Genomic DNA, 20865 nt, shown 5'->3' with positions numbered 1-20865 from the left:
TACTTAAAGTGTCACTAAACCCACATCATAAGAAATTATCAATAAATGCTATTTACATGCTGTTCATACTCACTCAGTCACTATGGGATTAATTTTCTGCAGTCTGCAAAACACCTGGTTGATCCTGCCATTCTCTATCTCCCTCTTCAGTTCATGCTCCCAATGCAGTTGGGGATTTCACATCTGAGCAGCCTATGTGGCTATAGTCACACATGTGGGTGTATACACTCTGATAAATGAAAGCCCACTACCTCCCTCCTCCTCCATGCCCACTAACCAGCTAAATGCAATGGGGGTGGGATATTACAACTTGATGTATGGAGGCTTCACATCCCTGTTATTCTAGGACACTGGTTGGAGAGGGATTGACACAACCTATGACTGGCAGAAATATGCTCACACAGTGTAATTGCCATAAAATAATACATAATTTATTTCAAAGATATATGTATGATCATTTTAAACAGTTTATTGATACTAATTATTTATTTTTACTCTGTATCCCAAAGGCAGTTCCTCCTGCCGCTGTTTCCCTGCAGATAGGCTGAGAAAGAGGTGGGTCATGTGGCAGCTATATATCAAAAAAGGAACTTTTTTTTTGGAACGCGATGTAGCAGCCCCTACAGACCTGGAGTACTGGAGCAAAGCCTGGTCCAATGTGGCTAGATGTTCCTTCAACACGGCTACTATGGAAGTGGTCTGTAAAGTCCTCCTTCACTGGTACTGGGTGAAAGCCTTGCTCATTCAAACCTATCTCATAATGATAGCTGTTTTCGCAGCTGTGGCCAGCGCAGGGACACACCTCACACCTGCCCCTGCTTAGTGGGCTTTTGGTCTAGAGTTTTCGGCCTCTTGTTGACCCCCTCTTCCATTTGCCTTTTCACAAAGACGGTAGACAAACACTCCTACACTGTCCAACCCCGGGGCTCTTCTCCTATGAGGACAAATTGGCCATGTACCTGTTTATAGCTGCCAAAAGGGCCATAGCCAGAGCTTGGAAAAAACCCTCAGTCCAGTTCATCGAAGTGAGGAGCATTCTGACTACCTTAATGGTCCGTGAGAAAATCAGTAGTATTCTCAACAACATCCATTCTAAATTCCTGAAGGTTTTGGATCCCTGGTGGTCATATGCCCTTCCGATATGCCCCTGACTAGTATGGGTGCCCCCAGTCACTCTGCCGCTTGCTAACATGCAGGTTTCTCCCTTTTTCTACAGCTCTTGTCTTCCTTCTTCCGTACTGCTTTCTTTTTTCTCAGGGCTTTCCCTTCCTTTCTCCTCTACCTCTCACCTTCCCCCTTCCTTCCTCTGACATTCACATCCCCAAATGTTTTTGGTTTGGGCCTTTTAGGTCCCCACTTGGGACTAGCCTAGCCTAGTTGGTCGGGTTGGTCAGTTTGTTATACTATATGTTAAAAACATAAATTTTACTATTGTAGTTGTATTTGCTCATTTCCCCTGTAGGGGATACAAAGGCTTTTTACTCTCTTTGTTCTGCTTGCATTGTATTCCAAAAAAATTATTGTAGCAGATATATACCACTAACAGCCATATAAGTGGGAGAACATTTTTACCTTAATATATTGCTTGCATTAGGGTAAAAAATGTTTTCAGTTTCCCTGTGCCCCCCTTTCCTGTGTGAAGGGGAAGGGAGAGGAGAAGAGATCAGCACTGTGTACGGCTGCATCTCTTCTCCCCTCTCCCTCCCCATAGTCTTCTGGGACACGTGACAGGTCCCTGAAGACTACGGGACCATTCATAAAGTGCAGCGCTACTAGCGCATGCGCAGTGGGCACCCGGCTGTGAAGCCGCAAGCTGTCACAGCCGGGTGCCCACACTGAAGATGCTGGCTCCAGAGAGAGAAGATGGCTGGTGAAACCAGCCACAGTGAGGACACCGCTGGATCGTGGGACAGGTAAGTGTCCGTATTTTAAAAGTCAGCAGCTACAGTTTTTGTAGCTGCTGACTTTTAGGTTTTATTTTTTTTAAATCAACCGGACCTCCACTTTAATTGAACAAGCTGAAGTTAGAAGCTGATTGGCTACCATGCACAGCTGCACCAGATTTTGCACTCTCCAGTTTTAGTAAATCAACCTCAATTTCAATTGTGTGAATGTAGGAATCCGTTTGTGGTTTTTTTTTTTTGTTTTTTTTTAACAATCAGCCTTTCGGCTGATTGAAAAAAGATGACTAAGAACTTATTGACACTTCCACTTCATCAGATTTAACAATTCAGACCCTGTGGTCATTGTTTACAGACCTGAACAAAGAATATATGATAATGAAGCACTTACCTGCAACACAACCCCAGCAAGCGTTTGATTTGATAAAGGCAAGTGAGTCTGTCCGGCCCAGTCAGATTCTTTACAAACTGGGAGTTGTGTTTTATCAGATTCTTACATATCCATATCTATAAACACAAAAATACAAATTTGATAATGCTTGGAGGCTCTTCGCCATACTAAAGAAAAACTCAATGAAAACGAATAATTTTGTTTTGGGTAAGGGGTCAATGCTGGGGAACATTTATACATTCTGTCATACAGTAATGCAATACTAAACAGGAGCAGTGAGATTGTGTGACAGATTTACTACAGGATTTCAGCCGGAATTATGAATTCCTCCCTCAGCTGCTCTAAAGTAGCACTATGACACAATAAAACCTGACCCTCACCACTTCTTAAAGTGGAACTTTAGGCTCCACATTCAAAATGAGCGCACATGCAGAATTTTTAAGGCAAAAGAGACATGCTTTGTATCTTCTGCATTAAAGCTACTTACCCGGCTGTCTGCCCCTGTACAGTAAGCTATGCAAGCTCAGTGCGGGAGTGCTGTCACCTCCGCCTGGCCAATGACAGCGGCCGGTGATTGAGACCCAGAAGCCGGCCGGCGGTGAGTTCCTAGAATCAGCATTGCTGGATTCTAGGCGAGTATAGTTCCACTTTAACTGTGTACTTTGCTCAGAGTGCAAACCTATCTCATCTACAGATATACAGTAGGGAAAATAATTATTTGATCCCCTGCAGATTTTGCAATTTTGCCCACTTAGAAAGAAATGAAGGCTTTACCATTTTTAACATAAGTGTATTTTAAATGATAGAGACAAAATATCAACCAAAAATCCAGAAAAAACACAATACAAATGTTATAACTTGAGTTGCAGTTCAGTGAGTAAAATAAGTATTTGAACCCCTACCAACCAACAATAATTCTGGCTCCCACAGACTGGCTATGTGCTCATGTGGTACACAGATTAGTTCTGTCCATTTAAGAAGGTGCTCCTAACGACAACTCGTTATGTGTATAAAAGACACCTGTCCACAGAATCGCTTTCTTCCATTCACCACTATGGGCACGACCAAAGAGCTGTCAAAGGGCATCAGGGACAAGATTGTGGACCTGCACAAGGCTGGAATGGGCTACAAGACCATCAGCAAGAACCTTGGTGAGAAGGAGACAACTGTTGGAGCGATTATTTGCAAATGAAAGAAATACAAAATAATCATCAAATCGCCCTCAGTCTGGAGCTCCATGCAAGATTTCACCTCATGGGGTAAGGATGATCATGAGAAAAGTGAGGGATAAAACCAGAACTACATGGGAGAAGCTTGTGAATGATCTCAAGGTAGTAGGGACCACAGTTACCAAACAAACCATTGGTAACACAATACACGCCATGGATTGAAATCCTGCAGCGCCCGCAAGGTCCTCCTCCTCAAGAAGGCACATGTACAGACCCGTCTGAAGTTTGCCAATGAACATCTAAATGATTCAAAGAAGGATTGGGAGAAAGTACTGTGGTCACAGATGAGAACAAAGTTGAGCTCTTTGGCATTAACTCAACTTGCCATGTTTGAAGGAAGAAAAATGCTGACCATGACCCTAAGAACACCATCCCTACAGTCAAGCACAGAGGTGGTAACATTATGCTTTGGGGCTGTTATCTGCTGAAGGTACAGGCCAACTTTGCTGCATTGAGGGGCCAATGGATAGGGCCATGTATTGTAAAATCTTGGATGAGAACGTTCTTCCCTCAGCCAGAACACTGAAGATGGGTCGTGAATGGGTCTTCCTGAATGACAATGGCCCAAAACATACCGCCAAGGCAACAAAAGAACTCAAGAAAAACCACATTAAGGCCATGGAGTGGCCTAGCCAGTCTACAGAAAATTTATGGAGGAAGCTAAAGATTCGAGTTGCCAAGCAACTGCCAAGAAACCTTAAGGATTTAGAGAAGATCTGTAAAGAAGAGTGGACGAAAATCCCTCCTGAGATGTGTACAAACCTGGTGACCAACTACAAGAAATGTCTTACCTCTGTGCTTGCCAACAATGGTTTCTCCACCAAGTACTAAGTCATGTTTTGCTTGGGGATCAGATACTTGTTTTACACACCAAACTGCAACTCAATTTATAACATTTGTATCATGTGTTTTTTCTGGATTTCTGGTTGTTATTCTCTGTCTCTATCATTTAAAATACACCTATGATAAAATTTCTAGACCCTTTATTTCTTTGTAAGTGGGCAAACTTACACAAACTGCAGGGGATCACTGTAAAGCCATTGCAGACCTGTGCAAATTTGTGAGTTGGCTGCCCAGGTTTACAGGGTAATCAGAGAATCACAAATGCACAGAAAAGACAGCATATACAGCTCAGTGAAAGACTGCATGATTTGCAGCTGAAAATGTTGCTAATTTGCATGAGAAATATCCTCACCCAAAAACAAAAAATGAATATACTGCAATTTAGAAGGATTAGCTGAAATCTGAGTCACGTGTGGCCAGCTTAAAGTGATCCTGAAGGCTTGAATTTTTTTTTATAATTATAACAAAAATGTTGATACTTCCCTGCTGTGTGCAGTTGTTTTTTCACAGAGCAGCCTGGATCCTCCTTTTCTCGGGTCCCCTGCCCAGGACTCCTGGCCTCTTCCTCCTGTTGGGTGCCCCCACAGCAAGCAGCTTGCTATGGGGGCACCTGCTGCTCTGTGTGTCCATTCACACATGGAACTGTGGCTCAGCCCTGCCCCTTCTCTCTCTCATTGGCCTACTGGCTGTGACTGACAGCAGCGGAAAATAAATGTCTCCTATTGCTGTGTGAGCCAATGAGAAGAGAGAGTCCTGGGGTAGTGGGGCTGAGGGGGATGCTGCACAGAGAAGGTTTTTTTTTACCTTCATGCATAGAATGCATGAAGGTAAAAAACCTTGAGCCTTTGAACCTCTTTAAAAAGTACTAAGCACATGTCTCTACCATTGTTGAAACAAAGCATTATCAGGTTCTAGTGCTTCCACAATTTGCTGGTAGATATCTCACTGCCCATCATTTTCAGGCATAAAGGCAACATTAGAAATGGATAAACTTTTGATAGCATATCTTTACAAAAACTTCTTCATAAGTAAATGTTATACCACACTAGGTGCCCTGACATCCCCCAACCAAATTCAAAAAGGACATTAAAATTAACCTACCAGCAAAAAAAGTGACATGACTCAAAGAGACCCGGTCACTAAAATTTAAAAATACTGCAGGTAACAGCACAGAAATATCAAATATTTTAAATACTTACTTGTAGTGTTTTTCCCCCATTTGATAAACGTTTATTTTTTAATTTGCTTGCAATGCACCTCAAAATGTTTACCAATATTTTACTAGCCCCCTCCATCATAAATGTATTAGCCCTCCTCTTATTTGGGAGTGTCTAATTTGTCTTTTTGCTGCTACTCCATTCCTCCCTTCACCTCCCCTACATAAGCGGTTATGTAGCATCTGAGGGAGTGACAAAAGGAGATTTCTATAGAATGTCACTTGAATGACCGCTCTCAGGCTGCTGGGGCTGTTGACATCACACCCAAGATGGCTGCACCCAGCAGCAGTCTCAGGGCGTTTGGATGTCCGCACAAGCTAGGCTTTTACAGATAAATAACATACAGCACATAAAAATGTTAAAATGTTTCTAAACCTAAAAACAAAAAACTTGCACTGCCTCTTTAATTTATGTGATTTCTTGTGTTAGCTTTATTTTTCTGCCTGCAGATATTTCCTTTTACATTGTTGCTCCTCCTCCAAGTAAACTGACCACGGTAGCATGGCAGCTGATCCATGCTACCACTGGTGCTGCTGTTTCTGTAATAGTTATGGTGGCGGCTGCAAATGGGTTAAAATAGAACTAAATTATTGCAGTTAACCGTCCTTAACAGGTAGCGGCTTGATTTTTTTTCAACACAATTTTCTGCAAGTACAGAAAAATACCAGTTAATCCTGCCAGAAAACCAGTGTTGTTTGAATTTCTTTTGCACTGAAACAAGGTTATAGGCGTTTTGCAGTTCTCCTCTGTGAACTATATTACCTCTCTACGTAATGGACTTGAGGAGCGAGGGAGGTGTTTGTTGTTCACATCAAGAGACCAACCTAGTGTGACAACGCTGCTCCTTCATTGATACAGTGAACTGAGTGAGCATTTTCACCCTAGAACAGGACATATACAGGGATGTTCAATTTATATCGCCCAACGCATAGAGTTCCGGGCGCCGACCAAGCAGAAGGGTTCATCTGTCAGGTGGAAGCATTCAGGGGCGCCAGCGCTGCCGCCCGATTGCTTCCACACAACCCACTATGCTCCCAGCCTCTGCCCCCTCCCCCCCTATGTCTCCCGGGCTCTGATTGCACATCTGCGGATCCAGAACCAGTCAGTGGGTGCTGTCGGGTATAGGGCAAGGAGGAGGACGTACACATCCGCTCCCCTCCTTGACGTCACTTCCGGGTCCCCGTTGACAGATTCCCGCCCATGCATTACATTCAGGGGAGACATGCAGGGTCATGACATGTTGGATATCCATTTACTCGATGCAACCTCATCTTTTATATTGTACAAAAAAATTTGATTATTCCTTTTTGTGCCCTAAAATTAATTTAAGTGTATTTTTTACAGAAATTTTGCATTTCCTAGACTTTTGTGATAATATCCTGTGGCATAAAAAATTAGAGCTACCACTATTTTATTCTCTAGGGTCTCTGCTTTCGGAATATATAATGTTTTGGAGTCTTGTGTAATCTTCAGGCCTTAAATGATTTTTTTAAACGTGTGCAAAAAACGCAAAAACAGCTCTGGCAGCAAAGGGATGAAAGATAAGCCCAACACTCCTCTTTCCTGACAAGCACCCAATCAGTGCTCATTACACTGCAAGGTCTCTCCCCTCCCCAAGGGAGAGGAGAAGTAGATAAACAGTGCAATGTTAAAAATATTAAACGTTTAAGTTCCCATAAAGCACCTTTTGTTTTTAAAAGCCCCAGACATTACTTAAAGCAGATTTAAATATGGTTTTGGTTAAAATATATATATTTTTTTATCAGAACAAGTAGATTGTCATGAGGAACAAGTACATTGGGGCACAGATATAGTCCCCGCACAAGTAGTTTTTAAAAAATAACCACACCCCCGATATGCGTTTTGGGCAGGATCACAGCTGCAATATATAATTTTCTTTGTATTTAGGTCTAGATATATTTTAATGGAAAGCATAACAAGGTGTTTGGACATTCCTTCTGCTCTTATACATACTTCATGTACTTGAAGAGTCCCTGAAAATGGGTATATGGTGCCTGCAGACATTGTCTTGGAGCCTAGGTCACAGATGTGACATGCCCTCGTACTCCCTAATGCAATGTACACGACTCTACATAGCGAGTTCTTTTGAGATATGGGAGCATATCACAGCACCAAAATGGGGTATATGTAGATATTTGTACACATTACGTTTCTATGTTCCCAGTTTTTCCTTGGATTGCTAGCAATAAAGATTTACTCTTACCAAACGCTTTGAATCTTCATTCTGTCTATAAAAGAAGAGCAGCTTCCGCACTAGAAGTGTCAAGGTGTGTCCATCTACAGAGCTTCCACTGGAAGATGCTGAGTTAACGCAGTAATCAAACTCACTTCTTTGGATAGAGTACTTTACAGGGAAAAAAAGAGACCACTTTAATAAACTGCAGAGAAGTAGCATGTATCCAAGAAAGACTTCATATATTGATGCAAAGGTTTGCAATTTGAAATACATAAATGGGAACTACTGTATTTTATCTGAAAAAGACTGGTGAAGCCAATTCTGTGAACCAAGAATCTGTGAAAGACAAAATGAGCACTGAACCCATGCAGTGAGAGGGAGACCCCAATGCATGGGTAAATTTAACAGCAGCCTGGATTTGGACTTTAATAACAATTTAACCAAATACTTAAAAGTAAATCTCTCTCTATATTACTTTTTTAGATCAAGGCATACCTCTAAAAGAAGACCGCAAATACTCACTTTTCTAGGTGCTGGCACTACTGAACTCTTCTCCAATGGCAAGAAATTTTCATTGCAAGAACCCAAGAAACAGACACTTCCAGCAGTGTCAATCCTCTGGGTCCTCTGCAGCTCTCACTGGCTCCTTGCTCTGACCTCCACATTAAAGGATACATTAGTGACAAGAAGGTCAACTAGAAGGACTAAAAAGAGTTGCGGGTGACTCACATGAACAACACCCCTAGAAGTGTCAGTTTCCCTGCAGACTTCATATGAAAATTTCTTAAGATCAGAGAGGTGTTTAGCAGCACAGGCAACAGGAGAGGTAAGTAGTTACCATCAGAACACACAGATAACATCTACAATTTCTGAATATACCTTCAAATTCAGAAGACGGAAACAAATAAATAGAAAAAGAAACCTATGCAGAGAAAAATGCTGTACGTCCTCATTACAGCTTTCTTTTAAAAAACTACATTTTCCCTATCCAAGACAGTGACATTCTCTTAGAGTTCTTCACATTCTCAATCACAATACAAGCAATGTTGAAATGTCAAGATTATGACATACTTGCTGTTTTCTGTCCCTGTAGCCTCTTATGAAGGATTGGATGATTATTGCATTCTTTAGCCTTCTCCTCTCTTCCTGTAACAAAACAGAGTAGAATCTGCTGCTGTATATGAACAACATGATACAATAGGATACAATATGCACAGCTAAATGCGCAGCTGGAATGCATACTGTATAGGTTTGCTCCACTACCACTATAAGGGTTGTAATTCTATACAGCCAATTCCAATGTTGTGATTTACAGACATTTTTTTACATTGTACAATCACTTCATCTTCCTGGTTTGGGACTCAGCTTCCCATGTCACCACACCACCTTCCTTATTGGACAGTGAAGCAGCATCACCACCTCCGTCCAATCAGTTGACGCCGTAAGCAGTAATATTAAGGCTCCATTCACATCTAGGCGTTTTGGAGACATAAGGGGATTCTGCCACAATAAATCACACTGCAATGAAACCACATCGTGTGAAGTTTGTCACCCAAAAGAAGCTCCTGCTCCTTTTTGGGTGACAAGCTTTACGCAATGTGGTTTGCTGCGAATGTTTGCAGCAGAACTGAACCGCATTTTAGGTGCCACTGAAAATAAATGGCACTTGAACAAGCATGGTACGATTTATCAATTTTGCACAGTGTTTTGGGATTGTGGGCAGAATCGCGGCAATGCAATTCTGGCCATGATACAAAACACCTAGATGTTAATGGAGCCTAAGTCAGAAAGAAGTAGAGTGATCTTATGGACTAGCAGAGGTGTGTGTATCACATGAACAGCTAGACTAAATTACAAATCATTTGGCAGATAAACAGTATATAATATTTATGTATTTCCAGTGTGTATTTAATTGTTTGCCTGGAACTCCACTTTAAACAGTTGCTATGATTTTCCCAGATACAAGCCCCACATCTGCATCCTACTCCACTGAGAAAACATACAAGTGTGTAACAAAAATGTTCATGTTTATGCCAGAATCTATACTGAAAACACATCCCCACAAAATAAGTTTGTGTCTCCAGGTTAAAGCAGTGTAGTGCTGCCTTTCATTCTAGCCAGTCTTCACATAGACTCACTACCCAATCTCAACCACTCATTCATCCTCATGGTCAACAAACTGCTCAGCTTAGGCTGACCAGGCTACTGCCTATTCAAAATGTTCTCTTTCTCAGATGACAGCCTGGTCAGATCGCCTCTCCTTGAGGGCCAGTCCACACCAAACAATGGTGTGGAAAAGGCGTGTTCAGTACCAGTTTCCCACACCACAGGTGAACGCGATGCCCTTGCGAGTGTGAGGGTATCAATAAACTGTTAAAGGCACCACAAACACATCTGAAGTAGCTTATGTATTGGAGTAGTGCGTTCTGAAAAAGTAGTGCCTGCACTTTGCATTTTGCAACCCATTCAAATGAAACGTATGGGAACACATGTTCCAGGTCTAAACCTGCCCTGAGACCAAAACAGACCAGAACAGAACAGCAGTTTGCTTCCAAGAGAGAAGCCCTGAACTTTACCCAGCCCCCATACCACAAGGCCTGTGTACACCTGCAGAATCAGCAGGTGCTGGTCACCATCAAAACATGGACCCAAGGTTAGACACTTCAGCCCTCCCAAGTCTCTATAAACCCTCTCAGTTCCAGGATCTAACCCGGGGCTTACCAAACCTGGAAAACCAGTTTTCTCCACTCAGAACAGAACATCATGGAGCCCCTCAACCTGAATTAAGTGAGAGCCCTGGGCGACTCAAAATTCTTCTGATAGTAACAGGTGCACACACACACAGAAAATGTGAATTACAAACTATGTATAGTATAAGTATAATGTTCTGTTTATTAAATTGATCTACTTACATAGCTTAAAAAAATGTATTAAAAGATAAAATAAATAACATTTCTCTAATGGCCAGTTAACACCACATGCAGTCCAGTGCGTTTTATTTTCTGCCTCAAAAGCGCATAGAAAGTAGGTCACATGGTTTCCAATGGAAAACTTCACACCAGTGCAGTCAGTTCCAGGACGTTCAAGTGAAAAAAAAAAAAAAAGTAGATTATGTTGCATTTTTCCTGCACTGGACTATACTGGAACGCATTAAAACACAACAAAAAATGCACCAGACCCCAGTAAAGGAAAAAAAACAAAAAAACAACGGAGAAAACAGCAAATCTGGACTGCATCTAGAAACGCAACAAAAATGCACCAAAAGGCATCTGTGATACTTCTTTTATCTGAACTAACATCCAATTTTTCAGGACAAGCTTTTGGGGTATTAAAAGGAGAGCAAGTCAACTCTCAAACAACATCTAACAAATACTTTTCCTAAAACAGATATAATGGTATGAGAGCAAGTGGGCTCTCAATTATATCTAACAAATAATATTCATATATCAGATATAATAAATGGTGAACACAATAAAGTGATAGTTCCATGAAGATGTAATTATGTGTTGTGCTCTTTCACCACGTGCAAACAATATGTGAATTTCTCACTCACCTGAAACAACTGACCCCGGCTAAGGTGGTCAGGTACCACTTTGTTATAATGAGTACTGGAGACCAGCAATAGGCTCTCCTGGGTTAGACCTCCCCATATCCATTTTTCAATAAATACTACACTTAGAATGTTTATAATTAATGTGATTTGTTTGTGCTACTTGGAGCATCACCTTTGTTTTGAGGAGAGTCTGGGATTAAAAAATCCATCCACCATTGGTATACCTGGAGTCTCGTGATTATCTAAATGTGGGCAATTATCTATGATTCCCTGGTGACCAGGACTATCACTATATTGTGTTCACCATTTATTATATCTGATATATGAATAATATTTGTTAGATGTTGTTGAGAGTCCACTTGCTCTCATATCATTATATTTGGTATAGGAAAAGTATTTGTTAGATGTTGTTGAGAGTTGACTTGCTCTCTTCCTTTAATGCACGGTTGTTGTGGCAGCTATCTATTCACGTATTTGTTTACTCAAGTGTATTTCACTTTTTAGGGGCAGCTGTCAACCTTTTTTGCCAACTTATTGGGGACAATATCTATTGTTTGAACACTCAGTCACATAGGCGCCACAATATTTCAGTTATATAAGCTTTTGGGGTATGTCCCCTTCTTCAAGGTCCAAGGAGTAATGACCAGGACCGTACTGCTTAGACCTTGAAGAATGGGACATACCCCGAAAGTTTGTCCTGAAAAATTATGTTAGTGCAACTTAAAAAAAAAAAAAGTATCATAGACAGTACACAGTTGCTTCTGTTCCAAGTGCATTAATATAGCTACAATCATCTCAAGCAAAACGTGCATGCAGAAACACATCCGGAACAGATCTGGAGTGAGTTTTTGTGGTGTGAACCGGCCCTAAGTCACCAAGCAATCAGATCTCCCATCAAGAAAATAAATGATGAAGCTCAAAGCACATCCATGGAGTGAGGGCAGCACAATGGTTGTTATTTTTATACAGCACACCTACTACTTCAAACCAATCCATACATAGTGGATTTGCCCTGTAATGAAAACTCAGGATTTACATTTGCCTGTAACCATCTTTGGCCTACCTCCCTCTTTCGCCGTTCTTCCTGGGTACGATGTAAAAGGGATGCTTTCTCTTCCTGAAAGACAATGATGTTCGCTTTGAATAATAAGCAATTTACATGATTGTTAACAAGTGAATGCTCATTGCAAGTGTTCTATATATATATATATATATATATATATAAAGCATTTTCTATGATGAACAATTCCACAAGACAATTTAGTTAAGACAATTTATTTTCACAATGTTTCAGCAAATTCATGTTTCAGGCCTTCTTGCTAGATGGCTCCAACATTCATCTTGTGCACATGGCCTGCCCTGCTAGCCAAATCCCTCGAGTTGCCGGTATTCTTGTTATCAGAACTGACCTCATTCTAAAAGAGGATTGCCGCTTTTAAAGAGAAAATGCAGAACCTCTATTCTCTGCCCTCGGCTGAAGGTGGCATCCTGTGTTGAATCCCCCTGCTCTGCTGTATTAGAGACTAGGTCAACCCAACATTTCATATCCCTGATATGTGCCTGTTGTATCATGTAATTGTATGAAAAAGTATCCTGTTTTTTAATTTTTATTGTTTCCTTTGTGTGAAATCCCTGGTGTTTCTGCCAGCCCCTCTGCTTTCCTAACAAAAACTTATCACAAGAAGCAAGAGAGAGCACAGCCTGGTCAGTTTTCTGGCTCTGCTAATAATCTCTTCAGAGAATCTGCCCTCGCATTATTACTATAGATATCTTCAGGTTTCCCTTGCCTTCAGAATACAGTTCTAAGGACAGCCAATTTCCCTCTCTTACTCTGAGCTGGAGGCTATCCTTCGTGTATCTAATTTGGAGAAATTATACCGATACCTTCTTGTGGCGGCCAGCCGTGTATTGGCATCTCTACATCAGAAATGGAGGATGAATGTCCCTAGCCTGGATGATGATGACTGGTTCGAGATTTGGGATTTTCCCTTTTCTCCCCTAGCCTCTGCCAGAAATAAATTAATTTAAATTTAAAATTCTACACCGGGCCTATTTTACTCCACATTGGCTGCACAGAATGAATCCTTCCCTTCCTCCAACATGTTGGCTTTGTTCACATCAGAATGGGGAATTCTTTCATATATTCTGGTATTAAACTGCTATTGTGTCGTATTGGCAGGAAGTGTTACAAATAATTGAAGATATAGCGCAAATTACAGTCCTCCTTGACCCGTCTGTTGGGGCTAGTGGAACCCTTAGCTCCTGCAGTGGCTAAACACACCCTCCTTAATACTTTGCTATTTTATGCTTGCAAAACAATTACTTTATGCTGCAAGTAACCTTCTCCTCCTACTATAACTTTCAGGAAATGTTTAATAAATTCTAATCTGCCCCTATATCAAACTACCTATGCTAATAGAGGATGCCCCCATAAATTTTACAAAATTTGGTCCTGCTGGTTAGATAATGCCTCCACCGCCACCATGGCGGATGATAGGAGGACTTGAATTCGTAAGTAGTTATTTGCTGTGTTTTTCCTTACTTGTAAAGGGTCCCTTCCTTATTTTTATGGTCTCTTCATCTAACTGTATTCAGCTATTTCAGTTATTTCATTTAGAATTTCAGTTCAGTTTTCTTCTGTTGCTTTTGTTTAATGTTAAAATAAATAAAACAGATTTTCAAAAAAGAATCTCTTCAGAGAGGCCTATCCTGCCCACAACTGTACATGTTGCTTATCAGCCCATCCCCCACAGTTATTACCTTTCATATCTCTCAACCTTCCCTCTTAGATTGTAAGCTTCAAAGAGCAGGGTCCTCTGAATCCTCCTGTATTAATTTGTATTGTAATTGTACTGTCTGCCCTTATGTTGTATACCGTTGGCGCTATATAAATCCTGTATAATAAGAATAACTCAGACTGCAAAAAAATTCTCCTGATGTATTACCCATACATTCCCTATCCAAGCTCTAATTCACAACTCCCATGTTTTTATCTTGAAGCTAAACGTTCCAAAATGCTAAATAAAACAAAATCCAATGTTTCTAAACTGTGCCAGTTCACATATGATCACTCTGGTTCCTGTACCTCGGCACCTAATGCTCAGAAAGGTACATGAGCAGCTTTTAAAGCAAAATGGCATGTTGGAGCACCTAAAAAATGCCAGAAAAAGCCTTAAAATTAGCGATTTCAAGCCTATAAACGCTTCTCCTAGTAACTAGCTTTCCATTGGCTAAAACAAAAACACTGAAAAACACATACAAATGCACAGGAAAAAAAGTTGCAAAATAACCTATAAAAACACTCTAGCTCTGGTGTGAACCCAGCGTTCAGCCCAGTGTGGTGTTGATAGAGCGATCTCCCCTGCTGTGCTACTGAGTTCTGAAAGGGGGACTGCTCCCCAGCCAGAACACACAAGTCATTGCTCTCAGCCATTGACTGAGGGCGCTGATCGGAAGCCGATCAGCAGATCTTTTTCGGTCATGCCCCTTTGCTAGAAGCCAGACAAACGTCCGTCTTCTGTCAGACAGGCTGCTGTACACGCAGGCTGAATGTCGTCCGGTTTCTGTTGAAACAGCCCATACCGCCCAATATTCAGCTAGTGTGTACTTAGCTTATGTCTACATGCGCTACAATAGGATTAAAGAAAAAAAAAATGTTGCCAAGGATTTGGTTGTCAATCAGCATCTGACCACACCTAGCCCTGCCACCTGCTTTCTAGATTGACAGCTCTGAATCTGCTGCTAAAACCCTCCCACTGTGAGCTGCAGTCTGGGATGGGGAGCATGATAGACACAAATGAAGGAATATTTGGCTCAGTCAGGGAAGGTAACAAAGTTTTTGTTTATTTTACAAGGCTTGTGCATCACATAAGGGGTTATTTACTAAAACTGGAGAGTGCAAAATCTGGTGCAGCATAGAAACCAATCAGCATCCAGGTTTTGTTGGCAAAGCCTAATTGAACAAGCTGAAGTCAGAAGCTGATTGGCTACCATGCACAGCTGCACCAGATTCTGAGCGCACCAGTTTTAGTAAATATACCCCATAGTAATTGGACTTGGTACTTCTTTAGACGGTCATAAAGGAGCCTTCAGCTGTGAAGAAGACTATAGCACATTGGTAATGTTCCCATGGATAGCATTACCAATTCATTGAATGATTACATTTCTTTCCTGGAATTGCTCTAAAATTTCTTCAAAGCCAAAAAAGAAAAAACTTGCATTGACAATGCTATGAACCCTGTCTGAAAGAAAACCTCCAGTGAGCTATAAAATTTACAGCAATTTAACCGATTCATGTGGTTTCATCCTGTAGGTTATTGTTTCATCCCAATAAGACAGAAGTGGAATATGTTGAAAAGTGAGAACAAGGCGCCAACAAAAGCCTTCATTAGCCAGAGAAATGGCTGCTTCTAGAACATGGTATAATTGCATGTTTTGTCTTCCTCCGGAGAAATCTGCTCTGTAAATGATAGTGTTCATCGCGACATTAATGTGTGGAAGAGATGTAAAGAACCGAAAAATGAATTTCTGCCTTCATAAAATGTATGAATTGTGCTGGAATATTTAATCAAATAATTACAACTAAATACTCCCTCTTTACCTCTGTTAGTTAATCACAGGGGCTTCCTGAAAATAGTACATTATTGTAACTGTACTCCAGAATGTATAAAGCCAGACAATACTTTCTTTAGTTAAAGAGAAATTGTGTTATTTCAGCTAGTATACTTTGGCGGTTATTGCTGCAAAGTTGATCCAAAAGAAATTTTGATATGACTGACAGTGAATTACATAACTAACAAATATGGCCGCCCCCCGTGTACACATCTACATCCTTTTTAATTATAACCAGGAACAAGGTTGTTAGAACATTAATGCTGAAGTTTAGGAGATTTTGTAAAGTGGTTTAAAGTCTAATCAATTTTTACCTTAATGCATTCTCTGCATTGAGGTAAAGAATATCCTGCTACCTGTTCCCCCCCCACCCCCCTCCCTAAATACATAAATGAGCCGTCTCTCGGTCCAGTGCTGTGCACATCTGTGGCAGTGCTGGTCTGCGTTCCTCTTCCTACAGGACAGATTCAGAGCAGCAGGTCCCATTGGCTCCTGCTGCTCTCAATCGAATCCTGGGGGGGGGGGGGGTATGCAGTGCTGACTAACGCCGTGTCCCAAGCTTGGGAGTGCTCCTGAACGTGTGACACCATATCAAGCGGCAGATGCAGAAGAGGCGGAGCAGAGTGTGCTGACGGGGGATTCCAATAGAAGAGGTAGGGGCCATTCTGGAATGCCATTGCACAGAGCATATATAAACCTCTTTTTTTATCTTCAGACAAAGAAAATCAAGCCTTTACAAATCACTTAGCATAGTTATATTAGTCTAGTTTGAATCAATGTAAGTATGCATATCTCATAGCTGACCTGTGTAAGATGCAAATCACTGTAGCAGTCTACATCACTACTACAGTGATAGCAGAAGTCTTCCGGGTCCAATGCCGAGCAGCTGTCCTTTTGCATAATGACAGCATGGGGTCACTCGCTCAGCAATGCCCTCATTCAGAGAAAGCCTTTTATTTTTTTCTAATTGAACAAGGTGAAGGTTGTGATGTGACTGCCATGCTTCTCCACCTCGTCCAATCAGAGAATGTTTGTATTCATTTGAGAAATACAAGGTTTTCTCTGAATGGCAGCATTGCTGAGTCCGTGTCCAACTGTGGTTACTATGCAGATGGGCAGCTGCTCAGCACTGGACTCAGAAGACTGCTATCATCACTGTATTGGTGGCAACTACCACAGTGGTTTTCAGCTTACAGAGGGATTGATCAGGTAAGAGATAAACCTACATTGGTCTAAGCTGTACCAATGTAATTATGCTCTAAAAATCACACCCATAGTTTATAGTAATACATTTCCCAGAGTTCAAAGCTAAAGGAGAATTTTGGGCTAATTAAAAAAAACACAGGCATACATACTCCCCTTCTACGCTGAAGCATTGGTTGGATGCCACAACTGTGCCATGTCGGTTATAAGCCCATGAGAGGAACAATCACATGACCGCTGATCATTCAGTTCTCAGTCAGCCGAGTAGTGAGCAGCGGCAGCCAGTTACTGCTTCTGCTCCGCAAGCGCTAGCTGGAGTGCCATGCTGGAGAGAGGGTGGGCACAGCTGGTTTCAGCTCTCAGCCGCATGCTGAGAGCCGGAGCCAGTTGTCAATCAGATCAAATTGTATTCACTGAGAAGATACACAGTGGTCTCTGAATGGCGCCCCCATGACTGAGCAGGCAACCTTTTGTGTTCACAATCCAGCAGGGCAGCTGCTTGGCATGGTACCCAAAAACTAGTGGGCATCAATGTTGTAGTAGTGTCTACTTCAGTGATTTCCAGCTTCTAGAGGGATTCCACAGGTATGGTATATGCATAGTTACAATGGCCCAAGCTGGATGTAAAAAAAATTCCATACGTGAAATTCTTTAAAAACTGCAGATACCCTTTAAAAGGTTCCTTATGCTCAAGTTTGCAAAAAAAAAAAAATGAAAATCTTCACAACTATTAAAATAGTATACTATATATATTTTCTGCACAAACAATATATCTACCTTTCTGCTAGAGTGAAAAGAACAACCTTAATCAAAGAGTTAGAAATTCTTTTAACCAAGCTAGTAGAAAATATCTTCATGACAGCAGACACCTGTTCAGCATCACTGCAACCTAATCATAACAAGTTCCTGGCTATATTTGTGCTACCTCTGCCCTGGATTTGGAACAAAGCCTGCTTCAAGGGTTCACTGTCACTGGTTGGAAAGTTCCAGACTGCCGTAAACCCCGTCCCATATGAGCAGTAGCTGTAAAACTGGAACACAAACACGTCATTAGGGGCTGTGCTCAGATTTCATTTTCAATTAACATACTTGGAAATGCAGAGAAATGGCATTTCAGGTCATAAAGAATAGCAAAATGCCAGGACTCCTCCTAAAGGTCATTATAGGATTTCATTTTCAGAAATTTTAAATACACATAAATACAGCATGCTAAGCCAGGTTTAAATAGAACACTTCCAGGTATTTATTACCTCTCACAGAGGTCACAGATCTCCCCATGACAATGTCTTCATCTGCTTTGCTCTCCAGTAAGAAGAATCTCTTTGTTCAAATACTATCCAAAGTCAGCATCTACAATACTTCATACACTGAGATACTGGCTTAGAGATGACACAATCATGTGAATTCTGATGCCTGCACACTTCTTGGTGTTCACAAATGTTTTTACACAGATCATACCCCTGCTGCAGGCTCTTACCTAGTGACTTGCTACAAACATTATAATGGTGCATGTGAAAAATAAACATAATGATAATGCAGTGAACTCTTTACGTCATCATTCAGATGATGTTCCTATACAAAAATCATATACAGGCATACCTCAGTTTACGAATTTCATTCGTTTTGCGGGACTTTACATATAGCAAAACATTTGTAAACCGAAACGCAGTTTCCCATAGGAATGCATTGAAAACCAATTAATCTGTTCCGTAGGTCAGAAAAAAGTAAATGTCACTAAAATACCGCATGAGTTATTTTATCAAGTAATGTGGTACTTTAGTAGTGACCACCATGTGTTAATGTTTCAGCTGTCTGTGGGGTTTAATTACCGGCAATTAAAAAAAATAAACGGCGTGGGGTCCCCCCTCCCATCCATACCAAGACCTTCAGGGGAACTCCCAAAATGTAAAAAATAAATGGTCAGGAAATGGGGGGGGAACGAGCGAGCGCCCCCCCCCCCCCCCAGAACCATACCAGGCCACATGCCCTAGTTAAAGGGGGCTTCCAGATTTTGATAAGCCCCCTGCCCGAAGACCCCCAGAATCACAGGCTAGGGTTGTGGGGAAGAGGCCCTTGTCCCTATCAACATGGGGACAAGGTGCTTTGTGGGGGGGAGCCCCCTGCCCCAAAGTACCCCCCCATGTTGAGGGCATGTGGCCTGGTACAGTTCAGGAGGGGGGGGTGCTCAATCGTCCCCCCCTTTCATGAGCTGCCAGGCTGCACGCTCAGATAAGGGTCTGGTAAGGATTTTGAGGGGGACCCCTACATCATTTTTTTTTTTAATTTTGGCTTGAGAGTTCCCCTCAAAATCCATACCAGGCCAAAAGGGCTTTTATTTATTATCGTGCCGGTTTTTAAATGTAATTACCGCTTTTTTTTTTCTTCACTATAGCTCAGAGATTCAGCTGTCACTTTCCCCCCAGCTAAAAGAAAGAATGTTTCCTTTTAGTTTCTTAAAAGAAACTCCGGGGAAAATGACAACTAATTCTGTGAGCTATAGTGAAGAAAAAGAAAAGCTGGCAATTGCATTTAAAAATCGACACCGACATACACTTCATATTGCGAAAATTTCTTTTTAAAAAAAATTTGTAAACCGAGGCACTATTTTCAATGGATTTTCATTCATAAACCGAAAACCACGTTAACCGAGGCATTTGTAAACCAAGGTACACCTGTATAGTGAAAATTATAGTGACAGCCCCATGAAGATGTAGTCCCATAGACCGAAAATGTGCTTTCAGAACATGCAAACAATAAGTGAATGGCTCGCTCACCAGATAAAAATGACCCCGGTTAAGCACTTGCCAACCGCAGATAGCCGAATGACGGCTTGAGAAAAGTACTACCGATAACCGGCAACTGTCAGAGGACAGATTGGCACTGATCATTAGTGCCCTCATGATCAGTGCCACCCACCAGTGCCGCCCACCTGTGCCCAGCAGTGCCACCTACCTGTACCCAGCAGTGCCACCCATCAGTGCTGCCAGTCAGTGCCACCCATCATTGCAACCTATCAGTGCCCATCATTGTTGCATATCAGTGCCAGCTCATCAGTGCTGCCTATCAGTGCCACCTCATCAGTGCTGCCTATCAGTGCAGCCTCATCAACACACATCAGTGAAGGAGAAAAATTACCGGTTTGCAAAATTTTATAATAGAAAGAAAAACTTTTTTTCTCAAAATTTTTGCTCTTTTTTTGTTTATAGAGCAAAAAATAAAACACCAAGCGGCGAGTAAATAGCACCAAAAGAAAGCTCTGTTTGTGTGAAAAAATGTTAAAAATCTCATATGGGCAGTGTTGCATGACTGCGCAATTGTCATTCAAAGTGCGACAGCGCTGAAAGCTGAAAACTGGCCTGGGCACGAAGGGGGTATAAGTGCCTGGTAGGCAAGTGGGTAAGGTGGTCAGATACGACCAACAGCAGGATCTCCTAAATCAAATCTATGACTTCCGGGTTCCCGTGACGTCACATCCGGTCTATTGAAAACAAGGCTTGGAGCGCACGCCGGCCATATTATTGGTATTTACATCCATACAAGCTGCATAAACTGGTGTCGGTTGTTTTGGGCACCAATACATGTGAGTTCATTGACTTATATTTACTTCTTATGCCTATTTTTAATAAATCCTACACTTAGAATACATTTAAATCATGTGGTTTATTTGAGCTACTTGGAGAACCACCTTCATTTTGGAGGAGATTCTCGAATCTATCTACT

General features: G+C 41.5%; 1 protein-coding gene across 3 annotated transcripts in view; it reads right to left on the bottom strand.

Annotated features, from left to right (window-relative positions):
- Positions 1-20865, bottom strand: part of UBE3C (ubiquitin protein ligase E3C) — a 156924-nt gene that overhangs the window by 123750 nt on the left and 12309 nt on the right. For all 3 annotated transcript variants that reach the window (XM_089693670.1, XM_089693831.1, XM_089693745.1), the window contains 4 exons: positions 12395-12448; positions 8850-8924; positions 7806-7946; positions 2293-2408 (listed from right to left, as the gene is read on the bottom strand). In XM_089693670.1, the coding sequence (XP_089549796.1) occupies positions 2293-2408; positions 7806-7946; positions 8850-8924; positions 12395-12448 (386 nt within the window). The remainder of the gene's footprint in view (positions 1-2292; positions 2409-7805; positions 7947-8849; positions 8925-12394; positions 12449-20865) is intronic.

The sequence above is a fragment of the Staurois parvus genome, unplaced genomic scaffold (genome assembly GCF_062004578.1).
Source record: "Staurois parvus isolate SC_StPar_1 unplaced genomic scaffold, SC_StPar_1.0 ptg000005l, whole genome shotgun sequence".
In the NCBI taxonomy this organism is placed as follows: domain Eukaryota; kingdom Metazoa; phylum Chordata; class Amphibia; order Anura; family Ranidae; genus Staurois; species Staurois parvus.
The sequence above is the reverse complement of the archived record's forward strand: the minus strand, read 5'-3'. Positions and strand labels throughout refer to the sequence as shown.